The sequence below is a fragment of the Hibiscus syriacus genome, unplaced genomic scaffold (genome assembly GCF_006381635.1).
Source record: "Hibiscus syriacus cultivar Baekdansim isolate YM2019G1 unplaced genomic scaffold, ASM638163v2 tig00116962_pilon, whole genome shotgun sequence".
Classification (NCBI taxonomy): Eukaryota; Viridiplantae; Streptophyta; class Magnoliopsida; order Malvales; family Malvaceae; genus Hibiscus; species Hibiscus syriacus.
The window spans coordinates 6,071,798-6,094,263 of NW_024063488.1; the positions used below are offsets into that span (position 1 = coordinate 6,071,798).

Below are 22,466 nucleotides of genomic sequence, written 5' to 3' on the forward strand. Positions count from 1 at the left end.
TTATGTGAATGTTTTTATTAAAAGGGTAAAATAATTTTAAGATAATATCCTGTGTGTAAGAGATCATAGATTACAAATTATTGTTAATTAAAGTATAGATATTATTACAATTTTAATGGAGTTTGATTGTGATATTAAACTTAACTATGTTTGATTTGTATTAACTTTTTTTCTTCAAATATAATCATTAAGCACGGATCAAGTAACCTCCGTGGTAAATGAATTGTTATTATTCCTTGAGGACTCAAATTTGAGCATCATAAATGTATCTACGAACATAAATAGCATAATGAAATTCAATATGAAGTTAAAAACAAAAAATATCAATATGATAATAAATTATTTTTATCTAGGCCTCGTCAAATGTCAAGATTGTTACGTTTTTTGTTAAATAAAATAAGGAAAAGAGAAAGACAACTAAAAACACGACTATCACTAATGATTTTCTTTTTGATTTATACTAACTTAAATGATAGAATTATAAAATTAATCAAAATCTAAGTTATTTATTTTTTATCACGTCATCGTTTACCTTCAACAAGTAATAAAAAAGTTCTTGATCGTTATAGACACTATATTTCGTCCTAAATATGTGATTATATAATATATATATATATATATATATATTATTTACACATTTTTATTTTTCTTGTTACAGACCTAATACAAATGGCCCAACAATGCTCCATTTCACACAGGCAGCCCAAGAACACTCCAAGCGTCGTTTCTCCAAACCTGAGTCCACAATCGATCTTCACGACGCCATCAACGTGGTTCCACGAGACTCCTCCACAACCAACGAAACAAGAATTAGAGTTCGATTAGGACTCTATTTAGCCTAAAATAGTAAATTATTTTACTATAAATATTACATGTAACACCATTGGCAAGGGGGGAGAAGCAAAATACACGCGGAAAATACAGAAAGGGGAAGATTCTTACCGGGTGGTGGAGTACAAAGGTCACCGGTTTCTGAGGAGTTTCGAAGGAAAAAGAAAAAGCTTTGGTTCTGGGGTGGATTCATCACTCCTCTTTTGGATCTGTTGAATTTACTTTGCTTTGCCGACTCAAGATTTAGCCAACAGTGGACCTCTTCTCCAACTTTGTATGCTAAGACAATGTGTATACCATCTCTTCACGTTTCTTTGCTTTGAATATGTTGAAGATCCCTTTAATATTTATTTTATTATAATAAATGTAGCTGAAAAAAAAGAAAAGTCTGCCCTACATGCTACAATCATTGCTTTTTTCAATTGCCTACTCTATTTGCTCTCTCATCTGTGTATGGATATTAAATATTTCGTAAAATAAACCTTTAAAATTATGAGAAAATAATCTGAGTGATCAAAAATGTCTTATAATATATGATTTTAATTAATTTTTTTTTGGATTTGTCAAAATGACCAACTAAATCGCAATGCGATCGATAATTCGCAACGCGATCTCGCGTATCGCAAATCAGTTTTCAGATTTACAACGCGAACTTCGACTATCGCAATGCGAACTTACTATCGCAATGCGAACTTAGACTATCGCAATGCAATTTACATATTCGCATTGCGATAGTCGAAGTTCGCGTTTGCGATTTATTCCAAATTCGTTGCGATAGTCTAAGTTCGCGTTGCGATTTATTCCAAATTCGTTGCGATAGTCCAAAATCGTAACGACTGGTGGTATTGTATTTGATTCTTAAGAATTTTCTCTAAAAATATAGTATTCGCGCGGACGTGTCGAAGACACGTATTACCACGACCACGACCCGAGACGAGACGAGACGAGACGAGACGGACGGCGACGCGCGAGAGTCCCCCTTGTTCTCTATCACTCAACAAGGAAGTGGAAAAACCAAACCTTAAATACCATTCCCAATAGTATTTCCAATACTATGTGGGATTGAGCATTACCAACACTTGTTTCTAATACAATGTGATTATTCAGGAAACAATTAACAATCATGCACCTTAAAACAACTGAATCAGCAACCAATTGCATTAGTATTATACGATTAAATATATCATAATTAAAAGTCAATCTACAATCAATCGCGATTATTACAATTTTAAGCAAAACATTCAAAAATAATATCACTATTTAAGGCTCAATCCCACAGTATTGGGAACAAATATTGGTAATGCTCAATCTCACATAGTATTGGAAACACTATTAGGAATGGTATTTAAGGCTTGACTTTCCCACTTCCTTGTTGAGTGATAGAGAACAAGGGGGACTCTCGCGCGCCGCCGCCGCCGCCGCCTCGGGTCGGGTCGTGGTCGTGGTCTTGGTCGTGGTCGTGGTCGTTAAATAATTGTGTAGGGAATTGGTCATTTGCTATTTTTGTAACGGGTAAAGTTAATCATTTTGAAACAATTTTATTAAATTTAAAATTTTAAAATATATATTTAAATTTAATTTTTATTATAAAATATCTCGATATTTAAACTAGGTTGATTACGAGAATAACATCTCCTCCTATATGTATGCGATTGTGTGACACTCAAATATTTAAAGTATGCGACAAAGTTTTCATAAAATAAAAAAAGATTCACAAATTAAATTTTTAGCCAATCTCGAATTCACTTCATTATTTATATATTATAAGATATGGAAATATTTATTTTATATTAATATTTATATATTTTTATAATTAAATTTAATATTCTCATTATATTTTAAGAAATTATTTTATAATTTGATCCTTAGTCAATTTTAAAGTAGAGTTGGTGTGGCTAGTGGAATGAAATGATAATACTTCAATTAAGAACATTATATAGTATAAATATTAAATTCCATACCATCAAGTTAAATTCATATTCTATTAACTATTTAATATTGATCAGACTTTTCAATTGATTTGCTTGATCAAACCAATCGTCTTTAGCCTCATTATAATTTGGTCCACCCACGCAATGTCGACCGATCGAGTGTTATTTTATTTGTTATAAGTTTTAAAATTTTTCATGTAAAGCGGTTATTTTTTAAAAAAAGTTTAATGTAAAATAAGTGTTTAAATTATATCTAAAAAAATTTTCGTTAAAAATAGGTGTTTAACGTTTTTTCCGTTACAATTCGAAATGTTTACGTCGTAATAGTCGTTAAAAATAATCGTTAGGTAATATGTTTCACATTATTTTTATTGTTTTTTTGAAAATATTTTCTTTAAAAAACTTACACATCGTGAAACCTTGGTCTCCCTTTTTCAAGAGCACTATGGTATTTGGAGATTTTGTATAATCTGCTTCTATTTGCTTCATCGTGGTTAAGGTTGTATTTTAGGATTAATTCTTTAACAATGCTTTCTTGCTGTAGGATAAAGATGAAGTGCAGCATCATATCTATCCTGCTTTTTATCGGATTATTTTATGGCCTCTTGTTACTTTTATTGACGTGGGAGAGAGGTGGAAGACGGATTATTATTTTTAAATATTTGTATTTTTTTAAAATATAAATGTGACATGTGTTAATTAATAATTTTTTAACGGTGATTATGACATAGACACTTAAAAATATAATAGAAAAAAATATTGATATTTAAACGGAATTTTTTTAGATACTTAAAATTAATTTAAGATATAATTTAAACATTTGTTTTTGTATTAAACTTTTTGGAATGATTTCGATAATTTCCGACCTAAATGTTTTTTTTGGTGATTTTTATAAAAGAAAACACGTTTTATATATAAAAAATAGAATAAATAAAAATTAAAGTCAACCATCTATATTATGCAACATAAAAATCTTATGGCTACGTCAAGAGGCAATGTTTTTTATGTTAATTTGGTAGGGATACAACTAATCTCTGTCATAAGCTCTTTTTCGTTTTCCCTTTAAAGTAGATAATTGTAAATTTTATTCCTTTCAACTTTTCTTATATTTTTAATTAATTTATTAAAATTTTGAAATAAAAGAATTATTTATATATAAACAAATATTCGATGCAATGACAAGATACATTATATTCTCGAAAAAAAATCAAATTTAAATTTTGAAGTGAATATTGTTAAGAGCGATAATTATGATTTATGAACCTGTATCAATCAATAAGAGTGACATTGGCACTGTCTCATGGTGATGTGTCTTAAGTTTGGTTCATCCTTTTTCCCCCTTGAACTTCATGAAGATTTTTAAGACGTAAACGGTAAACCCACCACTGTTTGGCGTTGCCGACGTATTTCGTACGTCACATGATCATTGACCATCGACAGTGCCATTGTCTTTGACAATTCTGCAGGAAGAAGACGAACGATGAATCCAACGCTTATGGGAACGGCCGAATATTTTAAAAGCTCAGGCTTAAGAGTTTGAGATATTAGCGGTTGGTTTGATTCTCTTCCTCTAAGTATTTATCATTTATAAAAGTTAAAGTATTGCCACTTTCTCTATGCTGCTTTATTGGTTTGAATGTTTCTTCGAAGACGACATTTAGTTTACAGGAGAAGATTGTTTGTTGCATCTCTTTTCATAGCGTTCGGCCTTTGGTTGCAGCTATTTTAATATACCAGCAAACCACTTGGCGGGCTCCAGCTACAAACCCATGCTATGCTTGTAAGCCTTTTTCTTGGTCTCATCCATCAAATTCCAGCTTTAGTAACATTGACTTTCACATCTTCTACCTCGGTTGAAGGAAACAACGAGGTGACATGAAAAGCCAAGATTTTTTATTCTAATCATATTGGGGCAATTTGCCACTTTTAAATCCATTCAAAGCCTCGCATTTCTTACCGTTTCTTGCTTTTGATATAGATTGTGTTCTCATTTGCATTCGAGGAAGTTGCTTCCTGAATTGAAACTCGTTAATGTTAAATGAATGTTGTTCTATGTTACGCAAATTTAGAAACAGAAACCAAATAGTTTCCAGGTCTTGGACTCTTTGAACTCTGAAGCTTTTGGTTTCTCTCACAAAAATGGGTTCAGCGGTTTGGTTATTTTTGCTTGTTGTTTCTGTTCATATCTATATCATAGCAGCTGCAACTAACCCTGATGATGGTAAGTTTGCCTCTAGTCATTGCTTATTTTGTTTTCTTTTAGTATAGTTTCTGTTGGTTCTTTAGGTTTGCGTTGAAGAATATGTTATTGATTATTTGTATATGCTATCCAAGGGTCTTAACTCTTAACTTATTTAAATGATGAATGATTTGGGATTGCTTTCATTCCATGCAAATTTATGTTCAATGATTTGGAATTGCTACCTCAGAATTTAGCTCTGGTTCTGATCAAGAGAAACCGAAACTGTTTGTGTGCAGCAAGTGCTCTAAGATCTCTCATGGGTGAGTGGAAAAATTTACCATCTAATTGGGGGAGTGGGGATCCTTGTGATGATCAATGGGTTGGAATTGAGTGCAGTGACACACGTGTGATCTCATTGTAAGTTGCTGGTGCTTCTTCCTTTTAATACTTTGTTTGGTTTGGTTGTTTCAGCTTTGGGATCTTCCTGACATTTTTCTTTCTGTTTCAGGAAACTGCCAAACATGAAATTGGAGGGACGGCTGACAGGAGATGTTTTCAGCCTATCTGAATTACAAGAATTGTAGGTCCTTTTGCCTATTATCTGCTTCCATTGCTCATGGATGTCATTGTGCAATTGGATTTTCTGAACAATCCTTCTAAACATTAATTTTTTTTCTTTCTTCTTCCTTTGCTCTTTGGATTTTCTAGAGGCACTTGTGCTCATGGTTATGGTTAGTTTAACATATTTGATTTGGCTTCATTTTTCAGGGATCTATCTTACAATGAAGGTATCACGGGATCTCTTCCCTCGGCGATTGGAAATTTAAAGAAGCTAATAAAGTTGTAAGGGGTTCTATTTCCTGCCAAAGCATCAACTGGAAGCAAATTTCTTTCTGCTATTTTCTTAAAAGATCTTTTATATATATATATCTCAATGGCAGGGTCTTGGTTGGTTGTCGATTCTTCGGTCCAATTCCTGATACGATAGGATCTTTGCCACAGCTGAGGGACTTGTAAGAATTTGACCTCTAATTTTTATACCTCTCAAGTGACAAACAATTCTATTTGGATTCTTTCTGTGTACTTTCTATTAGGTGAAGGACATTACCTTGGTAAAACTTCTATTTGAGGCTCCCTGATAGTAGGCTGTGTGATGTTTTGGCTTCTCTACAACTAGTTATTCTTTTATATCTTTTAATCAGAGTGCTTTCATGCTGGCCTGCATTACCTACAGATCTCTAAATTCTAATGGCTTCACTGGGTCTATTCCACGGTCCATTGGTAACCTTTCAAACCTTTATTGGTTAGATCTAGCTGACAATCAGCTTGATGGAGAAATTCCAGTTTCAGATGGACCGACTACACCAGGGCTTGACTGGTTGATTAATACCAAGCACTTGTATGTCAAACTTTCTTTGTAGTTTGTCTTTTTGGTTGCCATGATTCTATTTTATTTACACGGTAACAATGTTCTACGTTATTGACAGCCATTTTGGGAAGAATCAACTCTCTGGTCCAATTCCATCTAAACTTTTCAGTTCAGAAATGACTCTGATACATTTGTATGTTCCATTCTGTTTTCTATCAATAATTTCTGCAACTTATTACTTGATTTTACCTGGAAAGAGCTTTGCAACTAGAAAAGAAGGCACATTTTCACAACAAAATTTTCCCATAAACAACAATTTCCCTCTACATGCAGGAATGAGTTATTTTGTTTTTCTCCTTCTGCATGCATGGAGTTCTGTATATTTGAAACAATTATTTTTCCATCTCTTTCTCAGGCTATTTGAAAGCAACAGGTTCTCTGGAGCTCTTCCTTCCACCCTTGGGCTCGTGAATACTCTGGAGGTGATGTGAGTACTTAGACCAAGTACTCGACCGGATTAATGTTGAGATTTTTTTAATGTTGACGATGACTAATACATTTATTGTGTTGCTACAGACGCTTTGACAACAATTCACTGAATGGAGAACTTCCATCGAATCTCAACAATCTTACAAGCGTTCACGATCTGTAAGCAATGAGCATAAAAGGCTGATAGTCTTCCGTACGTGTTTTTCTAGGATGGAAGGGAACTATTATCCTCTCTTAGTTAAGAACATTTGGTACTGATTTTCAGGTTTTTGTCCAACAATGAGCTGACTGGCCCTCTTCCTAACCTTACTGGCATGAGCAGTTTGAACACCTTGTAAGTCACAAATGCTTTAGAGTTTAGTGTGTCTTTGGCCTTCTCAAACTGCACTCTGACGTCTTTTTTGTTTAATAACATTACACCTTTGTATTACTATCACTAATCTTTTTTCTATCGCATAATGTGCAGATACTTCAGTAATAATAGTTTTAATTCAACAGACGTTCCTTCATGGTTTCCGACTCTGTCGTCCTTAACAACATTGTATTTCCTCTCTCACTGCCTCTTTTTCTTTCTCTACTTAAAGATGGTGCTAGTTCGGGAACTGTAACATCATAACCTTCTTTCTCACAAGTATTTTGCTGTAGTTGAGAGAGTAATCAATTCATTTGTGTGGCAGAGTGATGGAAGATACTCAACTTACAGGTCAAATTCCTGCCTCATTCTTGAATCTTCCACAGTTGGAAACTGTGTAAGTATACTTGACCCTACACATTATAATGGAAATGAGGGCCCTAGACAAAAAACAGTCACATTTGGGAAATGATTGGTTGGATTTTTGCCCCCTTTTGCTGTTGTATCGTTGACAGGATACTAAAACACAATGACCTTAATGGTACCTTGGATATTGGCCCGGGAGTTAGCAACCAGCTGGAGACCATAGATTTGCAGGGTAATTTCATAACAGATTTTAATGACACTGGTGGACCATACACATTCAAGCTGATGTAAGCCGGAATTCTTTAGTCTATCCTTTATTTGCTGAATTACTAGGCTTGTATTCTCATACGTCTTGGTCCTCTTGGAAGATGGATTTTCTACAGATAGATATAGATATAGTTGATGTTAAAGATTATTAGTGTACCATTTAACATCACTGAAGTTCTTTCTAAAACTTTCTGTAGACTTGTAGATAATCCAGTGTGCCCGACAAGAGCAGCAAACACTTACTGTACATTACCGCCACCAGATTCCGTGCCTTTGTATTCAACCGTTCCTATGAACTGTCAGCCTTATTCATGCAGTTCTGGTCAAATTTCCAGCCCCATGTGCAGATGTGCCTATCCATATTCAGGGACACTACAATTCAGAGGCCTTTTCTTCTCCGACTTGCGAAACCGAACTCCGTTCGAAAGTTTTGAGCAGAACTTGACACAGTTTTTCAAGATGCCTGAATTTCCTGTGGATTCTGTTTCACTAAAAAATCCACGGATGGACCCATATCAGTATCTTCTCTTGGACCTTGAATTATTTCCATACAGCCAAGATAGATTCAATAGAAGTGCAGTTTCTAAGATTGCATCTGCCTTTAGCAGCCAGGATTACAAGCCACCTGACATGTACTTTGGACCTTATGTTTTTGGGGGTGACCCATATGAGTACTTTTCTGGTAATGCGCCTGCAATAGAACTAAAATGAATTTGTAAATTTCTGTTTACATAGATTCATCTTTTTTCCCTTGCATATGTGTTGTATTATCTAGATGTAGCTGCACACTCAAGCAAATCAAGTACCGGCATCACAATAGGAGCGGCAGCTGGTGCTTCGGTGCTTTTTGTACTATTAGTGTTTGCTGGGATTTATGCTTATCGTCAGAGGAAGAGAGCACAAAGAGCAACCTTAGAAAGCAACCCTTTTGGTAGGATAATTATTTTTCAGTCTTTTCCTGTTGATCGTGTGGAATATCTGAGGTACTGATTCTCTTCCATGAAAACATAGCACACTGGGATCCTAAGAAGAGCAGTGGTAGCATTCCTCAGTTAAAAGGAGCAAGATGCTTCTCTTTTGAAGAGCTTAAGAAATACACGCACAATTTTTCAGATGCCAATGATATCGGATCAGGGGGTTTCGGAAAGGTTTATTTTGACTCTCATCCTCTCTGTATTGCTTATGTGCATATAAAAAACATGTATGCTAGAGGTATGGAGATATGACCTCTACGGATTATCCAATACATTGAAATATTTTGAAAAATCTGACTCTCTATGTGTTGGACACATACCCATGTTCAACACTTACACCTAACTTCGAGTAGCATAGGTTTTATTCATTGTTTCATTTGAGGCCTCTAGCCCTAGCCCCTTTTGCACGCTATGTGTTTGCATTGACCTTTTTACCTTAATGAAGGGAAGGTTTAAATAGATTAAAAAGTTGTAATGCAAATAATAAGAATAATCTGTTACTTCGTCTGTCTGTAACTATTTGTGTTACTGAGATAGATTTCTTTAGCATGGTCATTGTGAGTTATAAATTTTTTTTTTCCAAATAATTTCAATTCCTTCATTTACAGGTTTATAGAGGAACTCTCTCCACTGGGGAGCTCGTTGCCATCAAACGAGCTCAGCAAGGATCTATGCAGGGGGGGCTCGAATTCAAAACAGAGATTGAGCTTCTATCTAGAGTTCATCATAAAAATGTTGTTAGTCTATTGGGATTTTGTTTTGAGCGAGGTGAACAAATGCTAATATATGAGTATGTTCCTAATGGCTCACTTAGTGACAGTCTGTCAGGTACCTTCCTCTATTTCCTAACTTCATTACTCCAAATTGGGTTACATTATCAATAATTAAACGGCATTTTACATGTCCTTATCTCACCAAAAATATATATATATATATATATGTGTATATATATGTAATGCAGGGAAGTCGGGAATCAGATTGGACTGGAGCAGGAGACTTAAAATAGCCATTGGTGCAGCTAGAGGAGTGGCATATCTTCATGAGCTCGCGAATCCTCCCATAATTCACAGGGACATCAAGTCCGATAACATCTTATTAGATGAACTCTTAAATGCTAAAGTTGCTGATTTTGGCCTCTCCAAACTTATGAGTGACGGTGAGAAGAGTCATGTTAGTACTCAAGTGAAGGGTACAATGGTGGGTTCTTCCATACGCTGACGCATGCATACAATTAATACAGCCTTTTGAAATGGTAGAGCCTGAGCAACAAGCTCAGCTGTTAGCAATGTTGCTCTGGCACCAAGGTCAGCTGGTGCCGATGGTGCTCAGGCACAAGGGCCAGCTGGTCCCAATTGTGCTCTTTTTGTGTTGATAATTAGTTCATTTTCCTTTCACGGAAATTGCTGTTATTTTCTCCTTCTATGCCATCCTCCCTAAGAATTAGTTTGTTTCTGTTGTAGGGTTATTTGGATCCTGAATATTACATGTCCCAACAGTTAACTGAGAAGAGCGATGTTTATAGCTTTGGAGTGCTGATGCTGGAAATAGTAACTTCAAGAAGACCAATAGAGCGAGGGAAATATATAGTAAGGGAGGTGAGAATGTCGATGGACAAATCAAAAAGCCTTTATAATCTCCAACAGATTCTGGACCAATCTATTGGTTTCGGTACTTCATCCAAAGGCCTGGAAAGGTTTGTAGACCTGGCAATGAGGTGTGTTGAAGAATCAGGAGCTGACAGGCCTACAATGGGCGAAGTGGTGAAGGAGATTGAAGACATTATGCAGATGTCCGGCATGAACCCGAACGCCGAATCGGCAGCAAGCTCGGCAACATATGAGGATGCAGCTAAGGGAACTGATATCCATCCGTACAGCGACGAGTCTTTTACTTATAGTGGAGCCTTCCCTGTCTCTGTTACCAAGATACAGCCCCATTGAATGTGGGTTTCTTTTACCATGTTTTATCAGCAATGAACCTATCAACAGTGAGAGCTGCTTCTGTTTTGTCTTCTTTTTCCTTTTTTATCCTTCCCATGGAATGGGCGACAGACAAACTTAATTATGTGGGATCTTATTTTTGTTTGATGAATATTATGATGAAACTGTAATTAGAAGGATTCGTTTTATGTAAATAGGTAATTCAACTGTTGATTCGAAATATTTTGGCATCTCTATTATATATATTTTCTAATCTTTGCTTCATATTTAAAACTTAATTTTAACTTTTTTTACTATAAAACAATAGTTTACTATCTACACGTTTAAAAAATAATGTTTTAATTTAAAATATTAAAGTTATTGTTGGTGACTAAATATTTTGGTTTAAACAATTTTTAGGTCCTCTTAATTTTGAGCTTGAATAAATTAATCTCTCTTCAAATATTTTTTTATGAAATTTTGTATAATTCTTTTAGACACTTATAGAATCTAAATGTAAAATCAATTCTTATTCTAAATCTAAACTCTATTATTTTTAGTTACAGTAATATTACAAGTCTAAACATATATATATATATAATTGAAAAAAATATACATTGACTTTTCTTATAGTTTTTAAAATTAGATTGAGAGTACGTATTTAATTAGAAAAGGTAATAAAAAAAAGAAAATTTTGAAATTTTATTAAAAATTTTAATTTTTTTTAAAAAAATTATGAAAAAGCCTATAAAATTTTTATTTAAAAATGTATCCAATGATTAATCTAGGGCGCATACAAGGTAGTATTTGTTTAAAGACTCTTCACCATTTGATATTGAATACTCATACACTCCCTGCATATGTAGTGTTGAACCCAAAATTTCAAGGAATAATAATAATTCCTTAACCACTAAATTCTAAAAAAAAGTTGACATATGTCATTAATTAAATAATACTTTATGTATTTAGATAAAAAAATTGAATACTTTGGGTATATATATTTTAACCAATAAATACTTTAGGTATATATTTTAACCAAAAAAGATAAATTTGGATACTTATTTGACCAAAAAAATATTTTAGGTACTTAAATGAAAAAATGATACACTATAGGTACTTATTTGTTATACAAGCCTTAACCAAACCTAAAATTTAATGTTCATTTTATAACTTTTGAAAGTTAAATGACTAAAATATTATTTTATCATAAATTTTATCCTACTTTGTATTATTATATTTTGGTGTGTGAAATTCGTTGTAGACTCATCCTTTTTTTTATATATATGATCAAATAATGTAAGTAATCAGTCTAACTGTCACGTCAACCTTTTGTTATTGAGAAAAACAACATTTGATAATCGAATGACCTTATAAATAATTAACAATAACTACTAAATCACTACTTTCAAAATATCAACGGGGAAAAGAGAAATTTAATCATACTTTAATGATAATTTATAGAGTTTAACCTTCTAAATTGATAAAGAATGGAAAGATATTTAAAGCAAAATATTTAATTCAACTTATTGACCTAGAGAGTTTAGAAGATAAGGTGTTGATCGAGTTCTTAATTTCGCCAGCTTCCCATTAACCTGGCATTGGTCTTTAGTCACTTTCTAATTTCTATATGTTGTTTTCGAACAGCTGCCAACACTCCATGTGCATCGTCTTCCCTAACCCTTGCTTCTTGTTCCTGTCTTGCCCACTAAAGAATCTTCTTTTATCTATATTTAGAGAGAGAGAGACAATCATGGACCTTCTTCTGCCACTTCATGTGCTTCTATCACCTCTCCCCCACTCCCCATTATTCTACTCTCTTCCCTTCCCCTCGTAATCATTGCCCTTTTTACAAAAGAAGCATTGGTGGGATTTGAATTACACTAAACAATTGTGGATGCCAACATTCAAATTTCAACAGATATCAAAAGAAAATCCACACACCGATTACTTTGCGTGTGTATTTATGACCTCCACCTCCTAATTTGATTCTTTTTTCAAAGTCGAAAAAGCAATTAATCAAAACTTTGGAACCTTGCAAATGAAAACCAGTCCTGCAGCTTGCGGCCACCAGTCTTGGTAAATTCTCACAGATGTTTTTCTTTCTGTTTTGAAACCATAATTGAAGCAACGTGTCTCGAATACTAATATTATCCTGTGTTTTTGGTTTCTGAAAGGTCCATCAGCGACGACTCGCTAAGAAGATACGTCCAATATGCAAGCGAAAGCTGTATACAGGAGCTGTTAATGTCGGCTTCGGTCTCGACTTCATCAGTTTCGGAGACGAACAAGTTGGGGATTGGCGGTGACGGGTGGAAGATCCTGACCTTTGAAAATGGAGTAGAGATATCAAAGCGAAGGTCTGGATCTCTTCACATATTCCGTAGCCGGTGGGTGCTCAGATCTGTCTCGCCACAGCAGTTCATCACTGTCGCCAACGCCATAGATGCTGCCAAGGTGATGGTTCATTTGTGTTTCTACTTTAGCCTTGTTGAATGTTGATCGTTCGATTGTTGTTTAGACTAGACAGTTGTCTTTGTTGGGCGGAAAAGAACTTTTTTGTCTGCAAATGCAATCACTGTCCTTTGTTTTGTTCAGAATATATTCTCTAATATATGTGGTTGATTTTCCTTGCAAGAAGATTGACACTAAACTGGAAAGGGACTCCCACTTTACTATCTAAGAATGTTTCCTATATTTTTGCTATTCATTACTTCAGATACCACAACAACGGATTTGTTTTTCTTAAGCTTTAGTGATTGGAGGGCTAAGTCATTCAAACTAACTTTCCCCCCTTTATGCTTGATAATTAAACCATTTAACCACATATTATAGTTTTTTTTTCAATGACTTTGTTTAATCTAATGAGGGTGAACCACTGTAAACCACCATCTACGTATATTGTTGATTCAAACTCAACAAGTTTTTGTTTTTGTTATTGTGAACAGCAATGGGACAGTGAGCTTGTAGAAGCTAGATATATTAAAGATCTTGAAGATAACTTGAGCATAATTCGTCTTAGGTTTGGCGACAACTCAAAACCTCTCTTTAGAAACCGAGAATTCATAGTGTATGAACGACGTGAAACCATGGAAGATGGCACTTTGGTATACTTTAAGTTTTATTCTACCTATAAATTTTATTTGATTAATGCAAAACTGAGAGTAATTTACAGATTAATTAAGTTTGCAGGTTGTAGCAGTGGCCTCACTGCCCAAGGAAATTGCTGCTGGTTTGCTTCCACAGCAACATAATGCAATTAGAGGCTTATTGCTGCAATCAGGATGGGTCGTGGAAAAGCTTGAAGATATTAACTCATGTACTGTTACGTATGTTGTTCAGGTAATATAAACATACACACATATATATATATATATAGTTGTAGCATTATTATGTGACAAAACTAGGAAAATAATACAGGTGGGAATTTTTTTTGAAAAATGGGGTGATTGAGAATTATTTTGGGATCTAGGCCGTTTGTTACGGTGCACGTGAAACTCGTCACGGATCGTCATATGTGCGTTACCATTTCATACAATTTTGTTCCATATCATATGACGGGTTATAATTTTTAATATATTTTATGAAACTTGTCAAGTCGGCGTGACGAGTTCCATAAACACCGTAACAAATGGCCTAGATCTCAAAATAAATTTGAAGATGTCTTATTTTGCTAATTAATTATTCCGCTTGTATTATTGGCCTAATTTTACCTTATTTGGTAAATCATGTGAGTTGAATTTTGGATAAATTAAAAAACTAAACTTGCTCTAAATGCTTATTTATGATGTTTTTTATTTGAATGTGCAGCTCGATCCTGCAGGATGGCTTCCCAAGTGGTTTGTGAATAGGCTTAACACCAAGCTAGTCATGATCATTGAAAACCTCAGGAAACTGGTTCAAACCACTGAACCACATTCTGGTTGATAGTACATACAGACTTTTACTATTATCATATACGATATCCATTATATGTATATATTATGTTCAACTTTCTGCTCTATTATTATCTCTCAATTTTACTTTCCAATGAGACCAAACTTTCATGATATTCTTTTAAGTTTGAAAGGATTTCGATAAATTGAAACTCAAGTGAGCTTCAGTGAGAGCTCCATCGCCATCACCTCGGGCGGACCCAGGATAAAAATTCAGTACAAAAAAATTTTTATAAATTTTTTTAGGGGTTGCACAATATTAAAGGTGATACTTGTATTAATTAGAAAAAATTTTAAAAAAAATTAACACTAAGTAGACAATTTTATTGCACAAATTTTTTTCCTATAAGAATTTAACTGAAATATGGGAATTCTACTTAAAAATCACAAAAAATATATATAAAAATACTAAAATAATATCATTTGATAAATATTCCTCACAATTTGAGGGGTTACCCGGGCTACCCCTGATAACCCCTGAGTCCGCCCCTGACCTCCAGTTCCGCCCGGTGCCAAGTGACAGTCACCATTGAGTGCCAAATCACCGTTGCTTAAAACAGAGCAATTAGGCGTAGCAATGTTAGTAGTAGAAGAAGGGGTTGCAGGATTAGAGGTAGGAGTGTATTCGGTTCGGTTCGGTTTGATTTTTTATCAAAAATTGAATCGAACCGAAATAAACGGATTTTCAATATTTAAATCGAAACCAAATAGTTAAAAAATCGAAAAAATCGAAACCGGTTTTTTCGGTTCGGTTCGGTTTTTTTAACGGTTCGGGTTTTTTCGGTTCAGTTTGGTTTATCGGTTTTTCATTTAAAAAATCACTTGAAACTATAATTTTTTTTACAAAAATTGTCTATTCGGTTCAATATGGAACAAATGGGTTCCATATGGAAAACCCGAACCGAATCAAAAAAATAAAACCTTTAAACCGAACCGAAAACCGAACCGTTTAAAACCAAACCAAACCGAATCGAACCGTTTTACTCGATTCATGTCGATTTTTCGATTTTTTCGGTTTCGTTGCTCAGCCCTAATTGGAGGACCACGAGGCACAATTGCAGCATTAATGATTAATAAAACGTGAAAAATTTAAAAATCAACATTATTAGGGCAAACTATCTATTTTTTCACCCACTTATTACTTAGTTTCTGTTTTGGCCACTTAACTATTGTTGTTTTCAAAATCATACCTAATGCTACGTTTTGGACTTTTGGTCATTCACCGTTAAAAAATTAGCGGTGATGTTGACGTGTCATCATAAGTTAATGCCACATCAATATTTAATGATTAAAAAATTATTATGTCAGCATCACTATTAATTTTTTTAACGGCGGGTGACCAAAATATATTGTTAGATATGATTTAAAAAAAAATTTATGACAGAAATAGAAACTAAGTAATAAGTGAGTGATTAAATATATAATTTACCCAAATTATTATTATGTGAAATGAAAATAGACATTTATAATTTTATTAACTATTTAATGTTACAGATAAAAAAGAATATTTTTTTATAATATTAATAGTTAAATTAAAAATGTTTTAATTCCATGAGCAAAGTAAAAGTATGTTAATAATTAGTTTATTAACAATTTTGTTGGTCAAATAATTCATGCATTTTTTTTAAAATAAATAAGAATGTTTGAACAAACTAAGGTTGGCCTTAGTGGAAGAGATTATGGTCGCTTAAGCAAGTGGTCTCTAGTTTGAGCCCTTGTGGATGCATCAAACTTTCTTGAGAGAGGTCTCCATCTTTAGTGTCAGACAAAGATTTTTTTAATAAATATTTTATGTAATTCGTCATTTTCTTATAACAAATTTTAGGTGTAATAAAATAAATAATATATATCTCTAAATATTTTTGTAACATCTATATTGCTCAAATTTTATTGACCGACTAATTATATAATTTATTTTAAAATAATAATTTCTTCACTTTAATAGTGGAGATTAAGCTAGATCCATGATCCATCCATCGCGTCAAAATCCAAGGTAAATCAAAACTATAATTTAAAAACAAACGAGGGCAATAGTTAACTTAAAACCCCCCAGCACCCTTCAACTTTTGGTCTAAAATTGGCTTTTTAGAGTTTCCATTATCCGTCTCCTCCTCTCTTTCACAAACTGCATATTTATATAATTAAAATTTTAAGTAAATCCCCATCCCACCAAACCCAACAATGAAAACCCTAATTCATCTTTTCCTTTATTTCCTGATTTGTTACTCTGAAAATTCCATGTAAATGCTTTGTCCACATACTATTTTCATATTTAATATTTCCATTTGCAATATATATATATATATAGCGATTAAGGATTCTGGGTAAGTGGGGGGGAATTTTAAGGGGTGTTTGAGAAAAAACAAATGGAAGGGATACCACACCCTATACCGAGAACGGTAGATGAGGTATTCAACGACTTTAAAGGCAGACGCACTGGCTTGATTAAGGCTCTCACCACTGGTTCGTTCCCCCTTCTTTCTTTCGTTGTTGGATTTTTCTTTTTTCCTTTCAGAATTACCGTTGGATTTAATTAACGAGTTTTTTTTTGTTATATTTGGGTTTTTATGGCAGATGTTGGCAAGTTCTACCAACAGTGTGATCCTGGTTGGTTACTTTGCTGATTTTTGTATATTTTCTTTCTGAGGGTTGAAGCTGCACCGTTGACTGCGTATCTGTTTGTTTGTTTTTTTCCTCAAGTTCGCTTTCTTTCATTTGGGTTACTTTTCTATATCTGTACGAAATGGTTTATTCGTTTTTCTGGTCAAAGTTCTGTACATATTGTTATGTTCTGAATGTCGTAGCAGCTGACTATTTTGTAAAGCTAATGAAAATCGCATTGTCAAATGTATTTCAGTGAAAGCAGTTAAATATTGTCTTCTTACACGTTGGCTGCTAGATCAGATAAATTTTGTAATGTCTGGCGATTGAATTCTTAATTTTCAATTTGCAGTTTTATCTTTATTTTTTTATTTGATTTCCTTGTCTACACTTATCAATCCCCAAATGGTTCATGGTTGTTTCTGTCAACATGTCTTATGTGGTTCACACATTAAATGGCTCCAAATTCAATTCACATCAATTGTGAAAAGCCTTGTATTCGCTGCTCACCTTTCTGGTTTTGGTCCTTTAGATCATTTATCATATCATCCCCATTTTCCTTTTTGATGATATGTAATCTTGGCTTATTTGCTACAGTATCCTTGCTTTGCCTGCAAGGTGGATAGAATTTGCAAAAAGTTACATGAATGAACTTTTTTTTTTTTTGCAAGTATACTGTTAGCATCAGGTTTTATTTAATCTATTAATGAACCTGCATTTCTTTTTGGATAAAGTGGCTGTTTTCTAATTAACCTTTTCAGTCAAGTGTTTATCTCAGCTCCTTGAAACTTATATCGGATATGAAAGCTACCCAGAAGCATGTTTCAAACGGTTGCCTAACTTGTTTTCCTTATAGCCTTTGCCCTTTCATGATATTGACATGCTTTTGGCTAATTGTTGCACTAAGTAACCTGCCACAAGTTAGTGTCTGAAATAGCTGGATTTTTTAAATTTCTTTCTTTGGAAGTGGAACTTCATTTCTTATTGTTGCTGAGATTTTGTTCTATTTCCCGTGGATGTTGGGATTTATAGTCTGGTGACACATGATTACTTCTGCTGTTGGTTTACACTTTACACGCCACTTTTGTTTTGAGGATTTCTTGCATAAAACTCCAAAGTGTAGGCCCATTAACAGTAATAAGAAAATTTGCTTATATTTTATACGTTAACTGGAAATTCTTGAATCTACAATAAATCCTTCTAAATGACTTAGAAGTTGTTAATGTGCTGTATGTTTGTCGCAATTCATTCCAGCAAAACTTATGTCTTTCAAAATTTTGAATTTACATTTGCAGAGAAGGAGAACTTATGTTTGTATGGACTACCAAATGAAACATGGGAAGTTAACATGCCTGTTGAGGAGGTGCCTCCTGAGCTTCCAGAACCTGCACTGGGCATAAACTTTGCTAGAGATGGAATGCAGGAGGAGGACTGGCTATCATTGGTTGCAGTCCACAGTGATTCATGGTTGCTTTCTGTTGCTTTCTATTTTGGCGCACGGTTCGGGTTTGACAAGCATGAGCGGTATGTTTGCTTTTTCTGTGTCATTTGTGACACGTTTGAGTCTCATATAGCACAGCCTAGTTGCTGCTGTATCTTGGTTGATTTTATTGCTAACTGCATAATTCGCTTTGCATCTTGCAATATAGAGAAATAGTACCCTTGTTCTCTTCGAATGAGTTCATTTTTAAATTATAAAAAGTTACCAATCTGATGCATAGCTCAAATGAATCAATATTACATGTGAGAAATTGTGGATAGTTTTTTTTTTTCCAATCATTTCTATTTTTAATGCTGCAAACCTTTTGTTTTAAATTTGTAAGATGAATTTGGGACTATTCTGTTACTTTCATTGGTATTTTTTCTGACATGACATACTTGTTTATGTCTTGCATTCAAACAAGGAAGTGAATGTCCTTTTTCACTTTGTATGCCTTGCCAAGTTTGAGAGAACAATTTAAGCTGAGTCTGGATGCTAAAATGCTAATTGAGATGTTTGACTTTTATCATGTAATACTAGCTAAAGTCTTGCATGCCATACAATGAAACATTTTCCTAAATGCTTTGGCACTCTTGTTAAATATAAGATTGTCATATACATCTGTCTAAGCAACAGAAATGGTTAAAAAACAGATTGGTTAGTTCAATTGGTTGAACTGGTAGGCTGGACAGTTCGATCTTCGGTCAGATATTTTATTCTTTGGCTTCCAATATGATGGGCACATGTTTTCTGGTCTACACCATTAGGAATGTTTCCATTTCACCCCCAAGGTGCGATGTGCTGCTCAGCCATAACTTGATGTCTGCTAGTGGGCATGTGAATATACATTGTTTCATATTTTTTAGTACGGGACTTGCTTTAGGAGGGAATATTTGACGCATTTGGGAATTTGGGATCGTCTCAAAGATTTGAAGTTTGAAATTTTGGAAAGAAGCAAAATTTTGCCCTTACTTCCATTGTTGCAGTTGCGTGATATATGAACAAAAACTAAAACAGCAAGAGGCAGTTGTGAGAGAAAAGCAAAAGCCCTGTTTGCTGGTAATATGTAGAAAAATACCAATTTGCCTGCCATTTCTTAGTTTCAGCCCTATAATTGTTGTCCATCTCATTTAGTTATTTAGCAATCTTCGATCATTGAACAAAGGGATCCAGTTCTCTCAACTTCATTTTAGTGAATACTATATTGCTCCAACTCTTCCTGTGTTCAACACAAATTTGAACAGGAATACGAGGATATGACACTCCAAGGATCCTCCAAATATATGGAAAAACATAGGAAAATTTGAACATACTTGCTTTTGAGGCACATACCAATTTCTGACACTTACATCTGAGTACGAGTAAATAGATTGAGTAAAAGAAAACAGTAAAAACCTTCTTTTTCTGAACACCTGGATTTGGTCACACTTGCAACACATTGCTGCTCTCCTCTAAATAAGGGAATTGAGCCGAGTCTGAGGGGGGTTGGGGATGGGAGAGTGTACTTCATGACAGGTTTTAACTATCACTAAGGTTATTCTAATTCTTTTTTTTAATTGGCAGGAAAAGACTCTATCTGATGATTAACGATCTTCCAACCATATTCGAAGTTGTGACAGGAAACGTTAAACCATCAAAGGACCAATCTGCTAATCACAACAGCAGTGGCAAAAGCAAATCAAGTGCTAAGGTTAAACGTAAATTCTTGGGTTTTCCTTTTTATATGCAGTGATCTCAATTAATGTCACATTGATATCCTTGGTGTTTGCAGTCTCGTCAATCTGAACCCCAGAGCAAGATGGTAAAGGTGGCTCCACCATCCAAGGATGAGAGTGGGGAAGAAGACGTGGAAGATGAACAGGGTGCCACTTGTGGGGCTTGTGGGGATAGCTATGGAACTGATGAATTCTGGATTTGCTGTGATATTTGCGAGAGATGGTTTCATGGCAAATGTGTGAAGATTACACCTGCAAAGGCCGAGAATATCAAGCAGTATAAGTGTCCAAGTTGCAATAGCAAGAGGGCTAGAGTTTGAAAGTAGTAGGTTCAGAAATTTGACTTTAAACCAATTTGAAACGAAAGAGACAAGGTTGGTTTTATAGCCTTTTTCTTTACGGTTTAGAAGTAAAACAGAGGTTGCACGCACCTTTTTAGTTGATGAATGAATTTCATTGACTGCAGATTGGATTTTTATGTTCTGCAACTCTTTGCTCCCGCTTTGTTTAATTTTTATTGGCCATTGTGTTCTAAACTGATGCTGTCAACGAGAATCTACTTTATGGCCTGAAAAGGGAGAGCTCTTTCATTCTCGTCACATGAGAAAGACATAAGAAGCATAAAGTTCCCCCACCCCGTCTATCAAAGACATCTACGCCCATGCTCTTTAATCTCCTCCAACCTACAACCATCCACCCATACGGTCCTCCGTATGGTCGTTCATTGCCGCAAAAAACGGTCATGAACAACCTCCTACTTTTGTCATCAAAACAAAATGGATTGATTGAAATAATTTTTCCATGTCTAATTTACAAATTCTAATATAGCTTGCTGCTGGAGCTTATATGTAATTGGAGATATTTGTTGAAAGTGCCGTATTACAGTAGAATGTTAACAAATCAATAATATTTGGTTACACGAGCCGTATTACATTAAGCCGGTTGCCGAAAGGCACACTACACCGCAGGCTGTACGACTATGGATTTGGTTCCTCTTTTCCTCCTACCCGATACCAGATTAGATGAGTAGACAAATGTTTGAATTGGAGTGCGTTGGACTTCCACAATGTCTTGTATGGGCTGATATAATTGAACACCAATAATATTTTGGTTCACATGATTAAGAGGCCTGTCAGCTACAAGAATCCCATCCTTAGCCGATTCGTCATATCAAGTAGCACGAACCTTTCGGCTACAAAACTATCTGAATTACCCATTATTTTTCTAATTAATCAGTTTTATAATACTATTTCTAATCAATCTTCTTCTCCATCTCCTACCCAACAGGCCCCTCCTATAACTAAATAGTTCTAAATTTATGCTTAGGTTAGGAAGTTGTGCATAGTATGGATATGTCCCCTCCCCACTTCGTCGGCGCTATAAACTTCCATGAGCTACGGGCCAGGAATACTTCTTGCAAAGCAATATCTATATTTTTAAATATAATAATATGCAAGTAAGATTGGGATGTTTGGAATGAAAGATTCTTTATAAAGACTGCCCATGACATGGATGGCCTTACTCCAATTCCCAGGTTTGACTCTCCCTCCTTCCCTTCTCTGTTTTCGGTTCGAGTGGCCCATTATTTTATTACCCCATGTCTATAAACAAATAAAATAATAATAAAAATATTATTGACCCATGTCTCTTTTATCAATGCCTATATCCAAATTTAATTTGGATGTTACTGATCAATCGACTTGATGATAAATAAATTATTGTTATTTCTTGAGGTATTAAGTTAAAGTATTATAAATACTAGATATGTGAGCGTTCAACCTCAAATGATTGAAGTTATTTTTGAACCAATAATATTTTGTACTTGCTCCATATTAATAAAAAAAAACTTTAATTTGGATGATACCAACCAACCATTCAACTAATAATTATTATTATTAATATTGACATAATAATCGTAAAAACCTCGGTTTCTATGAAAATGTTAAAGAATAAACTTATAGCTCTATGGGGCCATCATGAACCATGCCATTAGCATATGATAGTTTGTTCCCACATGAACAAGAAAGTTTTTTTAAACAGTCATCACCGTCCACACTA

General features: G+C 34.4%; 3 protein-coding genes and 1 long non-coding RNA gene across 5 annotated transcripts; 3 read left to right on the top strand and 1 right to left on the bottom strand.

Annotated features, from left to right (window-relative positions):
• Nucleotides 1-1,599: 1,599 nt before the first annotated feature.
• On the bottom strand, nucleotides 1,600-19,607 carry LOC120190212. Its single transcript, XR_005522600.1, has 3 exons — nucleotides 19,478-19,607; nucleotides 12,468-12,477; nucleotides 1,600-1,610 (listed from the first exon to the last, which is right to left on the bottom strand). It is a non-coding gene; the product is annotated as an uncharacterized LOC120190212 (long non-coding RNA).
• On the top strand, nucleotides 4,512-10,922 carry LOC120190209 (probable leucine-rich repeat receptor-like protein kinase At5g49770). 2 transcript variants are annotated; one of them, XM_039193320.1, is made up of 19 exons: nucleotides 4,512-4,983; nucleotides 5,241-5,361; nucleotides 5,453-5,524; nucleotides 5,713-5,787; nucleotides 5,886-5,957; nucleotides 6,179-6,343; nucleotides 6,432-6,506; nucleotides 6,729-6,800; nucleotides 6,890-6,961; nucleotides 7,068-7,136; nucleotides 7,269-7,343; nucleotides 7,480-7,551; nucleotides 7,670-7,807; nucleotides 7,985-8,469; nucleotides 8,563-8,718; nucleotides 8,799-8,935; nucleotides 9,370-9,589; nucleotides 9,723-9,958; nucleotides 10,222-10,922. In XM_039193320.1, exons 1-19 carry the CDS (start codon nucleotides 4,902-4,904, stop codon nucleotides 10,699-10,701), a joined length of 2,874 nt encoding a protein of 957 aa, XP_039049251.1. In that variant the 5' UTR covers nucleotides 4,512-4,901; the 3' UTR covers nucleotides 10,702-10,922. The 2 variants fall into 2 exon arrangements, with proteins under 2 accessions (XP_039049251.1, XP_039049252.1); XM_039193321.1 differs by lacking the exon at nucleotides 5,886-5,957 and having other exon boundaries at nucleotides 4,513-4,983; nucleotides 10,222-10,921.
• Nucleotides 12,399-14,680, top strand: LOC120190211 (START domain-containing protein 10-like). The gene is made up of 5 exons (XM_039193323.1): nucleotides 12,399-12,756; nucleotides 12,855-13,134; nucleotides 13,626-13,784; nucleotides 13,870-14,019; nucleotides 14,488-14,680. The coding sequence occupies exons 1-5, from the start codon at nucleotides 12,719-12,721 to the stop codon at nucleotides 14,602-14,604; spliced, it is 744 nt and encodes a 247-aa protein (XP_039049254.1). The 5' UTR covers nucleotides 12,399-12,718; the 3' UTR covers nucleotides 14,605-14,680.
• LOC120190210 (PHD finger protein ALFIN-LIKE 7-like) lies at nucleotides 16,639-20,886 on the top strand. Its single transcript, XM_039193322.1, has 5 exons — nucleotides 16,639-17,075; nucleotides 17,187-17,219; nucleotides 18,509-18,737; nucleotides 20,257-20,383; nucleotides 20,465-20,886. The coding sequence occupies exons 1-5, from the start codon at nucleotides 16,979-16,981 to the stop codon at nucleotides 20,726-20,728; spliced, it is 750 nt and encodes a 249-aa protein (XP_039049253.1). The 5' UTR covers nucleotides 16,639-16,978; the 3' UTR covers nucleotides 20,729-20,886.
• Nucleotides 20,887-22,466: the final 1,580 nt, after the last annotated feature.